Raw genomic sequence first — 17,126 nt, forward strand, 5'->3', positions numbered from 1 at the left:
GTAAATCTATTCCAATGGTGTGTAAGCCACTCATGTAATTTTCCCATTCATCTGAGTTGTTTAATTTCATTACTATTTTTAATTAAAGTTTGTATTTGGTTTACATGATGTACTTTTGATTTTCCGAAATATTGTCAATCAGCTGGGTGTCAGGCAACCTATACATGTTTGGGTCACGCTGTGCTTACTTTCAGATTTCACTTTTGATGGTGGTATACAAAGGATCGAGTTAGGATTGTGGGGATAGATCTTTCATCGAAAGAGGTCTTTAATAGCTAAAGGAACAACCTCATATAAGTTGGCAATTTGAAAATCGATGTCCGTTTTCTTCTTTACTCCTTCTTCTTTCTGTGTTACCCTCTTTCTTTCTTATTCGTACTGTTGTAGTGTTTGGCTGTTTTGCTAGATTTGCTGTTGTGCTTCGACTCGATTTCCATTGCCTTAGATCTTGACGTCTGTGATTGGTCTTTTATAGCCATGATTCTTTTTTTAATAGCTATATTGAATATGGAAGATATATTGTGCCCCATGTTGTTGTATAAATTCGTATGTTTGGTCTAATCATTAGTGTTGGATATACATGCCGTGTTAATAATTGGGGATTGTGTTGTTGTTGCTTATTTAGTTCCGCCTATTGTGTGTGGTAGGGCCTGATGACTGGGCTTAGGTCACCTTATAATCTTAAGATGGTTGGGGCCTAATACCTTTTGGTATTTATTTATATCTTACCGTTCATGTTGTCCTGTGTATCTGGATCTGATGTTCGGCGGTTTGCCACCTTTATAAAATGTATACATAGGTATGGGAATATATGTGTTGTTCTCAGACCATGATGGCTAGTATTGTGTTAGCTGCATGAATGCATGCGAGAAAAAGAAGAAAAAACAACACACACACAACAACAACAATAATCATGGGCCTGCGCTTCAACTAGGTGTCTTACCTTACTGCTTTAGCACTTCTATTAATTGTTCTTAAAATTACTTGTGGTGTATTTATATGCTGTCATGTTTGTTAACGTGTTTGAGGTACCTTATTATGTTCATGTATGTGGTATCAATGTTTTTGTTGCGTACCTTGTCCAAAAATCTAGCGTATGTTGTATGGGAATTAGTTTTCCTTTAGTAGGACTCAAGCGCGGACACGATGTAAAACGTCTCTACATTTTGTTTGCGGTAGGAACGCTAGAGCTTATATTAGGGTGAGGGATAGAGGGAGATAATTTAAAGAGCATAGATAGTGATAAATTGATTGTACAACAATAAACAATACTAAAAAACCCAAGTCAGTATTATACAATATATCGACAAATAATTGCATTATCAATCGGATCGAGAAAGAAAAAGAAAAAATGTTAGATTTACAATTCTTGTTTTGAGTACTTTTTTCGAGTTGGGCATACAGGACAATTCTCAGCCGGAGGACCAGGAGGGCCGGGAGGACCAGGAGGACCATCAGGACCAGGAAGACCAGGATCGCCATCAGGACCAGGAAGACCTGGTTCACCTTCATCACCTTGAGCTCCAGAATTATCATGGTAACCTTGTAGACAGTAAAACAAATTATTACTTCATCATCGTCTTTAGCATTTGGATGTCATCTAATCATCTTTGTCACCATCGTCATCATTTGATATTTAAAGACTAAGTATAGATTAGAGACTAAATGAAGACATAAAACAACCCCACAAGTAGGCACGGCTCTGAAATATAATACATCTTCCTCCTTTTTTATCTAGGGCAAGGTCTTTCTCGGGGCAATAATGAACAATCGCTGAGTTAATAACGCACTTACAAAATAGTTATAGAATAGAACAAGTAATATTTACATTTCGGACAAGTCTAGCAGGCAAACATGTTTAGATACATTGCATTAGTTATGTAACGCTTCACTGCTTGACATTACTTAGATAAATTTCATTGCACGGGGTTTCATTATTTCTGCCTGACGTGCAAATTGTTGTGTGTTTAATTACAGTTAAATTTTACCTTACCGATCCTAGTGAGTAATTTTTTAAACAGAAAACTATGCAAGTTTGTTTAACACACAAATGTTTGACTTGCTTCGGGCGTAAATGTAGGGAACTTTACAGGTTGGATATTTGAACAAACAATACATGATGAATATAATAAATATTACGAATCCATCAAATGTAGTTTGATTATTATAAGCCACTATCAACAGGTGGCATTTCCTGCTAATAGCACGTCTGCAAGACTTAGAAGACGTGTTGCTGCTATGTAATTATTCGTGCTCACTGCCCAGTACCACTCGAATGACATTATTTCTCACATCAAGACAGCCTAATCCCCTGTAGGTGACTTGCGACCTATTGGTTATAAATTATTATCTACAAAGCGTTGTCGTTTTAGCAAGGTATCTTTGTTCAAGCTGAATGCATATATAACTAATCTATTTAACATGAAAATGTTTCTAAGGTTGACTAAACCCACATACAGAGAGACGGAGCTATATACAAACAAACGCCAAGAGCTAAAAGAAAAATAAATGTAAAAAGCTTACCATCTTGTGCGATAATTAAACCGATCAAGGACACAAAGAGAAGATGAACAAAGATGTTCTTCATTTTGTCTGCTATATGCGTCTGAAAATAAAATTAAGGATCTATATTATTTTATTTATCAATTAGTAACTTTTAATGGCATTAAGCGAGACAAAGTGAGTTTCAAACAATATTCTTCTCGAAACATATTAGACTATGGGAGAACTACACTTCGATAGTTTTTGCCAACCTCTGTATATTTAACTGTTACTTATATGTGTCACTTATTTCTTTATTTCTAATGTCTGAAAACATGCAGCATCTATATATCTAAGTTCCTTTCGCACATTTCGGACCTAATTACAAACATATGTATGATGAAATTTAAAGGTATTCGAATGTATTGGTGCAAAACACAGGCTATGCGCGCCTCATTAATGTATATTGTGACTCCTTTGCACAGTTTTGACTATCTGTGCGATTGTTGCTCAGAGGCGAAGTCCCGTATTAACGATGCTTATTTTACGTGGTCCGTCTAAAAACCAATTACTACCAATATTGCATGTGCTGGGTCCAAAGTTAAAAAGACACACACACACACACATATGTGTGTGTGTTTGCATATATATGCGTGTGCGTGTGTGTTTGTGTTAAGTCCAACATATGCAAAATATGAATATAAGGTTCATTAACGCCTTTATATTCATTCGCATAAGGTTCTCGGAGACAGCGTATTTCGAAATCGCAATACTAGATCGTTTTTATTCATATCTTGAGATCACATGTAGATCAAGTCATCAATTTTAATCTATGCGAGACTCTTGTGCTGCACACTTAACTAATATTGATAATAATCAGTGACGATGAATTCTGGAAACGTGATTCTCTTTTCTAAGATAGTACACTTGCTTTGTGTCTAGGTGATTAGCTTAGTTTGTAATACAAATCGATTACATTTTCTTAGACTTTAACTTGAAATCCAATTATTTATTAATGATGGATTCGCCTACATTCTATACTTAATTTTATCATTTATATGACATATTAAATGTTAGTCGTGTAAGTTACATGTGCCTGAATGATGTATTCTAGAGTTTATTTGCGGGTGGGTGACGATCAGTAAGTGTACAGGAAATTAACTGAACCGAATAACATTTATCTTGTCTGTCCGCATGGTACATTGATCCTCGTGGATTCGACCATTGATCGCTACTATATTTATAATTGTTGAACGTATTTTAATCATTCATTACCATGTCTTGTTTGGTATATTCTAATATGCATCTTGTTGCAACAAAATTCAGTTTTTAATAATAAAGAAGATGGTTTTGTCTTGAAATTGTCTATAACACACTGGCAGAGAGAGAGAGAGAGAGAGAGAGAGAGAGAGAGAGAGAGAGAGAGAGAGAGAGAGATGGTCATGATTTTGTTTCATTTTTTCAAAATTTGATATGTTTGGTCATACCTTTCGATTCGGTTTTTCTTGTAAATCCAAAAAACGTAAACCCTGATATTATAGGACATGCTTGAAAACATTATATCAGTTTTATCATTCATACCTGTATTATAAAATATACCTATATACAAAGAAAACAGTCGTACTGTCTATATTAACCTACCTTGCTTTCCTTACAGTTTTCAATAGGTCGTCTTTGTGCTTCCAGTGAGACAAACTGGTCTAGCAGTGGTGTTTAATATAGTGACCATAGGCCAGATGTCGCTCGCCACGTATCGTTTAATAGTGATGATGGACAAAATATGTCGGGAAATTTGATTATTGTGGACCAGAATGACATAACGGCCAGGTCAAAAAGGGATGTAGGGCATAAGCAACAGGTGGTGAAATAGACTTACGCAATGAGAGACTGGTGATAAGTTTGCTGTCACTCCAAATATGCAACGAAATGTGTCTGGACATTTAGAAACATAATCAAACTGTAGAATTTTTAAATGGTACACATCCACAATCACTATAATTATCTGCTCCACTCCCAAAACACAGCTACGCCTACTAGTGATTTGAGTACGATAACCACTCTCAACCCGTCCATAATATAACGTGATTAATCCCTACATAAATTTCAAGTTAACGTGTGTAGTGAGGAAAGAAAACACTTCATACATTTAAAGCATTGATTATGTCATGACTTTGGATAATGTACGTGTGTCTTTTTATTACAGCTAACATTGTGTTTATGTTATTATCTAGAATAAACTGCTGTGATTCTTTCAGATGTAAATGCATAAAATATTTTATTTACACTACCACTAAGATTAAAATTCTGTAATATGTTGCGCCTTGTAATTTTCATATGAGCAACTTAAAAAAAGCTTCTTTTTATTTATAATTAAGATGCTGTAAACAATTAATGTTTTTCATTAATTAGTAGACGCTGTTTTCCTAAATTAATAGGTATAAATATATTACTGCCATGATCATATCATGGGCATAATGCTTTAGTGGGACGCATTCAGGAATAGTCTCTCTCTCTCTCTCTCTCTCTCTCTCTCATGAAATGCTAATTTAAACAAAATAGAGGACATATTGCAAATTGCTGCCCACAAACAACATTTAATATTGGTATGTATGGATTGCAGCATAATGTCATATATATTATCAAAAGGTCATTAAAGAAGAAACGGAAATAACATAAAAGGAACGTCCCTATAGATTGAGTCTCCGACACTGAAAATCCAAGTTGCGTCGTAGTTCACAATGAATATGCCAAAATGAAAAGGCAGGTCTGACAAAAGATAATATAACAAGGCGGTTGGTGTTCCAAAATTGTCGAAATTGTGGAGCAAAAGAATGCATTACATTTTCCTTTCATACGAATGCATTATATTTTCGTTTTATACATACGATTTCATCAAGGATGTGTGTTACCTGTCTAAGAGATACTTCCAACAGTCAATAAAGCAAAAAAATAAATAAAAAATAAATAAAAAACTTACAAAAGCTTCCACTTGGTTACAAGATTTGCCATTATAAACAATTTCACATTAAAAAAAACATTTTTAAAATTTATTTCAATAATAAAACATAAACGTGCTAAAGTAGAAAATATTATTGATAGTTCTAAAGATTTATTGAGATCAAATCGAACATTGAACAATAGCTATGGATATACTTTTCTTTCTCTCAAAGTAAAATATACGGGACATAGAGGAATATTATGATATTCATATTTATTATCATCGCTTACACTATGCTTATTTTAAGTCAATGTATTTGCATTGAGTCCACACCATGTGTGCTTTTATGCCTACTAATTTCAACCGAAATAAATACAGGTCAAGATGACGTCAGCACGATTTGTAGACTTAGTGAAACAATGGCCCTAATTAACCGAGAGCACTAGATAAATGCAGCGCACATGCATTTGACAGCTACTGCAAAATATACATACGCAGACGTGCGTGTGTTTGTGTATGTGTGACGTATCAATTCCGTCATTTAAGTAAAATACGCATTTGTTTACTTTCTTTGAAACGGACAGGCACACAAATAAACAGGAATTAATCGTATTCATTTCACCGTATATACGGGATTAGACTGCACACTAAATTTACCCCAGATGTCTTCTCTAAATTAGTGTGCAATATCTTTTTGTTGCAACATTAATCAGTAACGTAAATCCATGTGAAAATTGTTTATCTACAGGGTTATTAGCTAATGAAAAGGATATAATGCCAGAGAAATGGAAGGACAGTCTAATCTATCCTGCATGCTATTTGGCAAAAACCCTTTAATGTTGCAGAGATTGATATTCATGACTAGCTAATGTAGCTCATGTAATACGATAAAAGTACAATGAATAGCACGAACCAAATCAAAGAGAGAATGAGAGAAAAGTAAATCAAAGCTAAGGCTACTGAAAATGCAACTAGCAAATCAAGGTTCAATATATATATATATATATATATATATATATATATATATATATATATATATATATATATATATATATATATATATATATATATATATTCTAAAACGGACAAATCAATACTGAATAGACTACTATATAATATGACATAAAACAAAACCGTCGAATTAGATTGAGGAACGCTAACAATTTTAATAAACAAAGAGTTTAAAATGTCGAACTCTTTCCTGACCTTCTCCCATATTCGTATTAACGTACCTCTAATTAAACCATCAATGGAGTGAATGGAAATTCTTCGACAGCGGCATCTATTTTAATAACCAGCCCCAGCATCGATTGCATTTCAAACAAATGAACTATCCACCTTATACAGACTGATAAAATTTGTATTTTGAATTTCTCGACAACGTTAAAACTTATATACAACGAACGCATGTTAATGAAATGAACTATTCATGTTATATAGACATAATATTTTTTTTTTTAAATTTTGTCAACAACATCAACATGTATAGACAATGACCCATCTACCAATGAATCATATAAAGCTCACAGCTCTGTGTCAATTATACACGTGTAGAGTCCACTGTTGCAAAGTTCTCCTGCAAGAAAATATGTAATATTTAACCAACCATATGTGACTTATGCTGAATATAAATGATAGTTGTTATGGGTGCAGGCGGGTATGAATAAAGAAACCAACACATGCATGAGTGAAAACAAATGATGTGAGCGTTTTATCGTAAGCATAAGTATACTACATATTTTAGCTCCTTAAACATATTTATTTTTATACATGTTTTTATCACAGCTGTACAAAATATACGTGTGATGTTTATTTCATTAACAGTCAATATTGCTAGTAAAATGATCACATGCAGCATACAGTATGAATATATTCGTCATAGGTCAGGCGAATATCTGTGGGTAACTTTTCCATTCAGAACAAGTACATGTGTAATTTGTTTAAATAGTACCAACATCTTTACTATGAAGCAATCTTTCTTTGCATACTAAATAGAACGTGAAATGTGTCGTACCTGTTTGCCCTACATTTCTTTGAAAATCCGGATCAACGGCGAAGGTGACCAACGCATCAATAAGTCGTACGTGCTTCAGAAAGTAAAAATAGGATCATGTCGAAGTAAACATTTATCCGGATGAAATAGAATTGTTCATTTTAATGTTTCATTAACATGAGCTATCTAAAACATTCATAAATGGATACCGTACTCGAGAAGACATGGACTTGGGGCAATATAGGCATTTCTTGGTCACGATTTTAGCATTTTTTCATATATAAATAACAAATTTAATTTTTCAGCTACACGACGACTGACTTCCGAATCTTTTGGGACATACTAAAATAATTAAACAAATTTTGAAAGAGACATTAGCAAGTATATGATTCTTGGGAAACTGCCGTTCTTCGTTTCATTTTTCAAACAGCAAAATATCATGCGTACTGGATGATATTTGGATTATTCTATCCATTGGAGGACTCTTCTGTAACCAAAAGAAAGCACATTCTTAACAATAGCTCGAGTATGGGTTCTAAAACACAAATTGATTTGAACATTGTAGATTTGTCAATCATTCCGTAGATTCTGACACCAAAGTATTTGTTTGCAAGTCTGGAAAAAAAGTGTAGGTTTGTAATTATTTATATTATTTAAAGATTTCCAACATGATGCTAGCACATTTTTGATAAAACAAGAACATTACTCTCTGCCTTCATTTTAGATACGGGTCGTTAAAAACGCTTCTAAGGGTTTTCATTCCGATTCATGATATAATAAAGTTTTAACACATGATCCATGATATAATATAGTTTTAACACATTGGTTGTAAAGGTTTCATTTCGATTCATACTATAATAGAAAGTTAACACATTCGTTATAAAGGCTTTCGTTTCGATTCATGATATAATGCAGGTTTAACACTTATTCATGATATAATACAGTTTTATCACATTAGTTGTGGAGGTTTTCATTCCTATTCCGACTCAAAATATATTAAATTTTAACCAAGTCGTTGTATAGCTTTTCATTACGATTCATGATCATGACATCTATGAAACGTCACTTCTCAGTCTGAAACATTTGACCTACATGTGTGCAAAACTTTCGCATTGTATTGTCCAAACATTTGTCTCAGATTATTGTGGAAATGACCTAGTCACAAATGTGTGACGTAAACAAAAACTAACAATTATGGCTCTCAACCATCTGGCGCAATTGTCATAGAGAGATTACTACGGCAAACACAATGTCATAGAGAGATAACTACCGCACACACAAATTAATAGTTGCGCTAAGAACCGAGCGTAAACGGGCATTTACCTCATATTCAATTATCAGTATTTACCATTTACGTAAATGTATATATCTATATATGTATATGTGTGTGCGTGTGTGTGTTTGTGTGTTTGTGTGAGTATGTATATATATGTGCATAGTAAAGTACAATGGATTAGATAAATAAGGATACAAACAATAGTAAGAGATCATCATATATGAACTAAAGATTCCATTACTTGTTCAAACATCTGATCTCTGCCATAAAAAATTATATTTTCATATTATTTCAAGATTCTATTGCAGGTTAATCCGTTCGCCTATGTGACAAAGAGAGGGCAAGTTGGAAGTGTAAAGACTATATACAAGCAAACAAACTGTTACCAATGAGCGTTTCTGCAGTGGAACGTTTCTAAAATAGAGTTCAATGAATAAACTGAATACAAGAAAATGGGTTAAATATACAGCGTTCAATTAATGATCAATCTGACATTTAGTCTCAGGAATGCCACTCCGTGTCTCAGCAAGACGGAAACAACAACTTATGTAGTATCGAATATATTTACACTAATTTCTCATAATTAGCCTTTATACTCGTACGTATGGATATAGTACTCAGTAACATTGGGTCTGTCTATGACACTAAGTCATGTTTATTGTTCTGTTCAAGTAACTTGCATTAGTCTGGGTGACAAAACTGAATTCCTTTTGGAAACATTTTTCAAAACTGCTCTGCTCGCAATTTGTAAGTATTAATATGAGAAAAAAAGCTGTGTGTGTTGTGTAAAGCATCACACAGTGTTCATTCATGATGATAATATTCCCATTCGGAACTTTTTATTAACAGGTTTTGCAAGCCAGTATAATAGAACACTTTATAACTGCTTGTTCTATGTCCAATAGGCGCTGATAATGTTTTAAGGACATATTTTTATGTCTAAACCGTCCAAACATGCGGAATATTTACTTGATCCTAGATGTACGCTTAAGTTCTATAATGTTTTAGTCGTTCTTTAAAGGTTAACTGTAGTAGTACCAATAACGTATGAAAAGTATTTGTACAGTGTTCAATTATACAGCAGAAGCTTACGTCACAGTCAACTATATTAACAGTGCAGAGTAATATAACAGTATTCTAAAGACACCCCTCCTCAAAAACAACAAAACAATAAACAGCAACAATAACAGCAACAAAACAACACCAAAAATAAAAGACAAAGAAAACAGAATAATCTCCTCAATCCTAAATAAATTTTTAATTCGTATTTCAAAAATTTTGTTATAATGCAAATTTGGCTTCACTGTATGTTCCTTTGTGTTCATATGCGGCTAAAATACGTTCATTTTTCGTTAGTGTATTTAAATGCCAGCTAATGCCGTTTCATTTTTGTTCATTGATTAATCCCCTTATCATTTAAACTATGCCCTTTTGAAGTCTTCCGCCTAGAATCCAATTACAAGATGTAACATCAATACAGCTTTTCAAATTGAATTTGTTAAAAGGAAATGAATACGGTACTCAAATTATCATTTTAATTTACTATATTTATACAATGCTTGCCTTTACCGCATACTGCCATTTCGTGACTGTCGTTGTCTGAAAAGATGTAGAAAAGAATGTATCAAACTGGTATTACGTATGACAATATCGTATAAGTAAATTATAATAGATTTAAAATACAAATCAACTCTTATAATATAGGCGAACTGCCACAATTGCAGGTAGGTACAATGGGATGGTACGAATTTCTTTTCCATATATATATATATCTAATACTACGAACCCCATCTATCTAGCCAAGGTTCCAATGTGTTTAAAGCTTTATATACTTTGCCGAATCGATCAGATATTTCAGTGCTTTGTCCTCGTAACATCTATTGGATTTCGTGAGTTGTTACCCTATTATGTAATGTCAAATAGCGAATAGTGTGTAACAACGGTACTTTTTACATCGGCAGAAAATGGTTGACGTAATTGACTTCAGAGGCGTACTTGGTAAGTTTTTGACATCGAAAGTATGACTACGTTCTTGACAAAAGCCATCACAGGCATGTCTGAGGGATAGGATGTATTAGTATAAACGTGGACCGGTAATGGAATAACTTATTTATCAGTCCAATCCAGTTTTGTAGTTCTCTTGTCTCAATCTGGTAGGAAAAACGTTTAAATTTGAAAAGCTTCATTTTAATTGGATGCAGTAACTTACCGCTTCATCCAGTGAAATTCATAGAACCAAAGCGTCGAAATATCTGATTGATCTACTAAGATGTGTATAGGATTAACACATATGAAACTAGGCTAACAAAGATGTACTAATCCCTAGCCAAGTTAACGACGGCACTTGATCGCAATAACTAGCACATGAATACATAAACGAATTTTTTTATCTCGTGAAAACATTTCAATGATCATTCCTATAATGTTTAGCATCATCTATTTACAACTGACGATCACGTTGTTTCTTATGTGTTGCATGACTGTACTGTAATCACTTTTGTAACTGCACGGTACATGCAGCCATCGTAAACAAACTGACGTTGCAATATCACTAACAGAACTCACTGCAGGTTACCAACGACGATAATGCTATAAGTTTTTCAATTAAAATTGTCAAAAGGACTCACAATATTATGAAGTGAATCCAGACTAGTCGTTCTAAAGGTCTATTAAAGTCATAAACGAATGAAAAGTTAATTTTAAATTTCAATACCGGAAATGTACTGGTCCTCCACGAACCATGGCGTTGTCCAGATGACGTTGTGCAGAATTCCTTCCATAACTGATAACAGTTTCAGAATAATAGTATAGTCCAGATATTGAAAACTTTTACTTCCACTGGACGGTCCACACAAATGTTTTTTCCTCTCTAATAATGTTTAAGCACAGCATAAAATAGGTCTACAGACTTACAACAGGAACACAATACGTGTTTATGAATCCAAAAATTCGACATGAATTTGACTGCTTAAATTTCTCCTAATATACACCGTATATTGCGAGCATACGTTGCGATAGAGCCCACGTGACAGCAAACACTATTGATTTTACTTCGAATTCAGCATATACACGTGACCTAGAACAACCAATAGAAAACAAATGGAAACATTTATTGTATCCACTCAGTCACTGAGACACTACGCCATAGGCGCCATTTTAAGTTTTATTATTAAGATTATTATTATTACTAATTGTCAGTTTATAGATCATATGCAATATTATACTCAGATCACGTAGGACCAAATTAACTAAAGGTCTTCTGTAGTCATGCCATGAATACGATTTATAAAAATTAGATGTAATCATGTACCAGGAGTTAAATAATTATATATATATATATATATATATATATATATATATATATATATATATATATATATATATATATACACACACAGCAGTATATATGATAGATTAAGTATTATTATACAGTCTGACATCCATGCAGAGAGAGAGAAAGAAAGAGAGAGAGAGAGAGAACAGGAAGGTGCAATTAAAAATTATTAAATGATATACATGTAATGTCAGATTTGAATAATTGCAAAATAAATGTGTATATTTCATAAGCACTGAAACATCGCACGACCAAAATCCTGTAGGGTTATGTAACATGGGGTCTCAAATGTGATGCAACGAGTTTATATATATATATTCATAAACTAATACGTGTGTGGATTATTATCAGCTTTAATAATAAAAGTTGTACAAGTTGTTCCTCCAAAGTTATTATTTATTGCTTTTTGTTTACCTTTTTAAAATTAAAATTAAGAAATACAAAGCTCGGAACCATTGAAAATAGTTCAGTTTTGAGAATGTCTTTGTCTCCGTCAAGAGACATTATATTGTATTTTGCTTTTTTGTTTTAGAGTTATTTCATCGTTGCGTTAAGAATTATTCTTAAAACAACACATCTGGTCATTGAGGTATCAACTATTGTTATCAACTATTGATTTCAGTCACTCACCTGTTCTCTCTTAGGTGAGCGAGTAATATTACCGAGATGCACAATCTATTAACTAAAGGCTTTAGTAGCAGCATTTATAGTGAAGGAAATTCATTCAGATCTTATAACTTCACTGAAGTTAATGGTCGTAAACTTTAACATTTGAGTGGCTTTCAATGCTGAGACATACGACCAAGGTTTGGTGTAATGTAGAACTAAAGTTGCCACTGAACCAGAGTTTCGATGTTATAAACATGTTTTCGTTTGTTAATACGATTTTCCCATACAAAATCTGAAGACAACTGATTAAATGTGAGGTTCTCTATGCTACTTAGAAAATTATAGGCATACACCTAATGTCGCCTAATTTTTTAGGAAGTTTCTTTGAGATGAATGCTTGCTGAAACTTTTCCACAGCCTGCTACAAACATAGTGATCATGTTTAAATCAGAAATGTAACTCTTGTGTTACTGGTGTGAGGCGCCATGTTCGTGCTCAACAGGATACATAGAAGTTCCTCATGAGTATAATACTCTGGAGAGAGGGTAGGATTAGCTAACAAACATTTGCTTGTAATATTTTTTTTATTGTTGTTGACCATACGATAATGTATTATCAACCAACAGTTACTTGATCACTTGCTTGTTCCAGATATGTGTAATAAGGGAAACAACTTCATTTGAAAAAGATGGAAATGTAGAAAATATTTGTATCCTGTCCTAGAGAACACACATTGCAGTCCAATACATATTGCACAGAGATGGGGAATAATATACTTAATGAAAACATTTAATATTAGTATATCGCAATTAAGTCCAATTCCAAAGACAATTCAAGAAAAAAAGCTGAATAAAAACATACACACAAAACGTAATACATTGAAGGTATTTATTCTTGAAATCTGGACACAAATCAGAGACTGAAATAGATTGAAAATATAAACAGTTATAATAAGTTTGTAATAAGACTTAAATACAGGAATATGCCGCATGTGAACCTTAAAACATTCACAGCTTACACGAATATCGTTTGGATAAATAAAGTTACCGACCCCAAATATGGTCAACTTTGGCAACCTTGCAATAACTGTAGGCCATCGTTATTTACCTTTTTGTGGATTATGCAGTTTTTAGTCAGAAAGTGAGGCTCACCAGGGCGTTGTTTTGTCCAGCACGAGATGAACTAAACTGGAATTTAAGTTCAAATTACTGAGTAAACTAAGTAATACTAAATAATGCTGTACTAAGATATTGTAAAACAAGCAAGATTCATTGAAATGAAAATATCACTTGAACTGTTCCTAACCACGACATAGAAAATATAAAAAGAATTGAATCAAGTTTCCTTGAAGATGGTGTGAAGTGCAAGATCAATCACTTGACAGGATAATGCATCTTATGCAGATCTTGCCACTGTCATGCACCACCAACTCCGTAATACGATAGCCATAATAGGAAGAAAATCATACGTTGAGAATAACTTTAGAACTTCCTTGTACTACATTTATCAACTGGAGAAGAAATATTTTCTAGCCACAGTTTAAAAACAAACAATCAAAATCCAAACTGATTGGTAGTAAAATATGCAGTAGTAAAATATCACAGTTCAGAAGCAATATGCTATTATTTCGTTTTCTTATTTTGGTCACTGCCAAACATTCCTTTTCATGCCTCAGCCTAAGACGTGGTAGCATCTCTGAACATATCAAACGAGTATAAGGTAAGAACAAATCAAGTTTTAACAACTTCGTAACAGTGATTTATTCACTTCAACAGCGGGCAGTCGCCCTATGTCATTTACACCACAATGTTTAACATGGAAAACTGAAGCATTCAACACGTCTAAGATAAGCAACAATGTTTTGTAGAGCTGGTCCTATTTGATGCTTCCGCCATCCTACCAACAAACACTGATTGTAGTATGCTGAGGCTAAGGGTGACTCAGTTTATAGGGGAAAAGTAAAACATGGTTGGGGTTGGTAATGGAAGAACACAATATACATGTCTTCTCCTGCAAACTGGAAACAACTGAGTTTGGAGTATATGAAGAACAACATTCGCGCCTCTTTTCCCTTGTCGGTCTTTAACTTGTCCAGTCTCAGTTGCAGTGCAGAATCACGGTCAAAGAAATTTAAATTCAATAAAATAATTACATTTTGTTTAATATAAAACATACGTGATGTGCATCCGGAAGTCCACCCTTTTTGCAACTTTTGCATACCAATCAACTTGATCTTAGCAGCAACAATTTGCGTCATGTCGGATACTCCCTGAACTTACTATTATGTAATCTATTCCAGAAACGTAGATCTGGCTATAATAAGCACTGAATGACAAACTGACATATAAACTATAAATCCAGCAATTTATTGAAAAGTTGGCTGCTAGAGTGGTTCATAGTTATACGTCTGTCAATAGTCTTTCAAAGCTATTGTCACGTGTAATAAAAATTACAGGCTTTTTTTTTAAACAGAGGCAGCAGTTGTAAATATATTATCCTTATATCCTTAAATATAAGTCTAACCCCTCTCAAAGTAGTCTGGTATATGGTTAGACTTCAGCTGACAGTTGACTGAGACGGGCTAAGGGAGCATCATAAATACCATTGCTTGGACCAATAATTAGCATTAGTCTGAATATGTTATGCCATAATCGGGGAAAAGAGATAACGTACCAACTAAAGGACCCATGTGGACATTGATAACTTTTATCAATGATAACTTTTATTTATACGTATATACAGGTTGAAACTAGCAGAAACCAATTATAGAAGGCTCAAACAATAGAGATACATTAAAACATGTTAGTTGCTTGACGGTTTACATGACAGAGATAGTAAAAACAACTAAAATAAAAACCACATTGTTGCAAAGCTTTTAAGCAAACGCAGCAGCTTCTTTTTGTTGCCCCAAATCAGCTCTAGGTAAAACGCATTCTGCATTGAAGCAATCGTGAATATACAGCCATGCACACATCATTATTCTTTGTTTAACTCGATTACAATGCATTATATTCGATAAACAATACCCCTTCAAAGGGTACATCATGTTATCGTCTAATAAACGTTTTCGATGCTGAAATGTCCAGGAAACATAAAGTAATTAAACGCAGGAGTAATTGCAGGACTATGGGTGTTGTTTTGTCACGTTTAACAGAGCTGTTGCAAAAATATCAGTTTTTGGAATTTTGTCTAACGGAATGTTTACGTTTCATTGTGATTGTGTCGAATTCAAGTGTCAGAAAAGACAGACAAAGAAAGTTGTATCTTCTTCTGTATAGACTTGGACAACATCTATAAACTGTATGTTTGATGCAATAAAATAAATTAACCCTGATTTTTTAAAATCAAATTGCAGACAGATTTGTATGGTCTGATGGATTTATGTCAGTGGAATAAGCTTTAAGTTTGACATACATACAACAGTATAACTTATATCAACACAATATAGATGATTTTAACCATATATCAACTATTTTACCTGCAAGGATGACCAAACATGAATATAAAGCAATTAGCTTGTTCTTATAAGGCATGACAGCAACTAGAAAAGAGAAATGTAGGTCTCAAGGAAGGTGGTACAACTCTTGTACATCAGTTTAGATGATAATGGATATTCTGATGTGAGTAATTTAAGGTAGTTTATTAAAGATATGATACTCCTTACCTTGAAATTCTTCATGCACGTTTTGTAGATAAAAATCCATTAGGTGAAGCAGCTGTAATATCATTGGTGCATTGTGTAAGAATTGTAGTTTATGTTGGGCTTACAAGACATGCGATCTCTTGACAACGTATACGATTATACTAATTCCTATTTTGATGATATTTCGTACTTTTCTGGCTTTCAAAAACATTATTCACCAATTATAATCAATTTGATGTGAACGGATAACTCCTAATATTGTTTAGTTCCAGCAAAGTTATCTCGCTTACATGCAAATGGAGTGCACCGGTCTTTTTTCATGTCAATTTTGCAATCTGACATAATTCCCTCTGACAATAAGTGACGTGCATGCTGGAGTATGAAGAAAAAGTAAATTTATTTCACCCAACGTTAAAATTAAGGTCTATGGAAAGGCAGTTGATAACGTGATATCAAGTAATCATAGTCTTCTCGCTATATATGATCACAAAGAAACGAAAAGTGGCAGATAAATAATAGCTATAAGATATGTATTACGTTCCGTAACTAACGGACAGTTGTTAACAAAGTTTCCTCTTCGTTGCTCTTAGTTAAACATTTTTTTATTCCCCTTTGCGATCAAAATGTCTTCGTTTACCCCACAATTACGTAGAATCATAATTTTCTTCAACGTTTGCATGTTGAATAGGTTTATGAAGGAAAACAACTCCTTTGTACCGAAAACATTATGAGGTGCCATTATTTTCTCGGTAACCTATTCCGGTTCAATACCCATTGCGCATATATAATAAAATTTCCTTGATAGGAAAAATTTGGTCAACAGTATTAACTGGCCCCGAGTGGCCGAGTGGT

General features: G+C 33.6%; 1 protein-coding gene across 1 annotated transcript; it reads right to left on the minus strand.

Moving 5' to 3' along the window:
- Positions 1 to 1,335: 1,335 nt before the first annotated feature.
- LOC149792009 (uncharacterized) lies at positions 1,336 to 4,154 on the minus strand. Its single transcript, XM_089969316.1, has 3 exons — positions 4,123 to 4,154; positions 2,524 to 2,605; positions 1,336 to 1,542 (listed from the first exon to the last, which is right to left on the minus strand). The coding sequence occupies exons 2-3, from the start codon at positions 2,585 to 2,587 to the stop codon at positions 1,361 to 1,363; spliced, it is 246 nt and encodes an 81-aa protein (XP_089825442.1). The 5' UTR covers positions 2,588 to 2,605; positions 4,123 to 4,154; the 3' UTR covers positions 1,336 to 1,360.
- Positions 4,155 to 17,126: the final 12,972 nt, after the last annotated feature.

The sequence above is a fragment of the Sinohyriopsis cumingii genome, chromosome 9 (genome assembly GCF_028554795.1).
Source record: "Sinohyriopsis cumingii isolate HCF-2022 chromosome 9, ASM2855479v2, whole genome shotgun sequence".
In the NCBI taxonomy this organism is placed as follows: Eukaryota; Metazoa; Mollusca; class Bivalvia; order Unionida; family Unionidae; genus Sinohyriopsis; species Sinohyriopsis cumingii.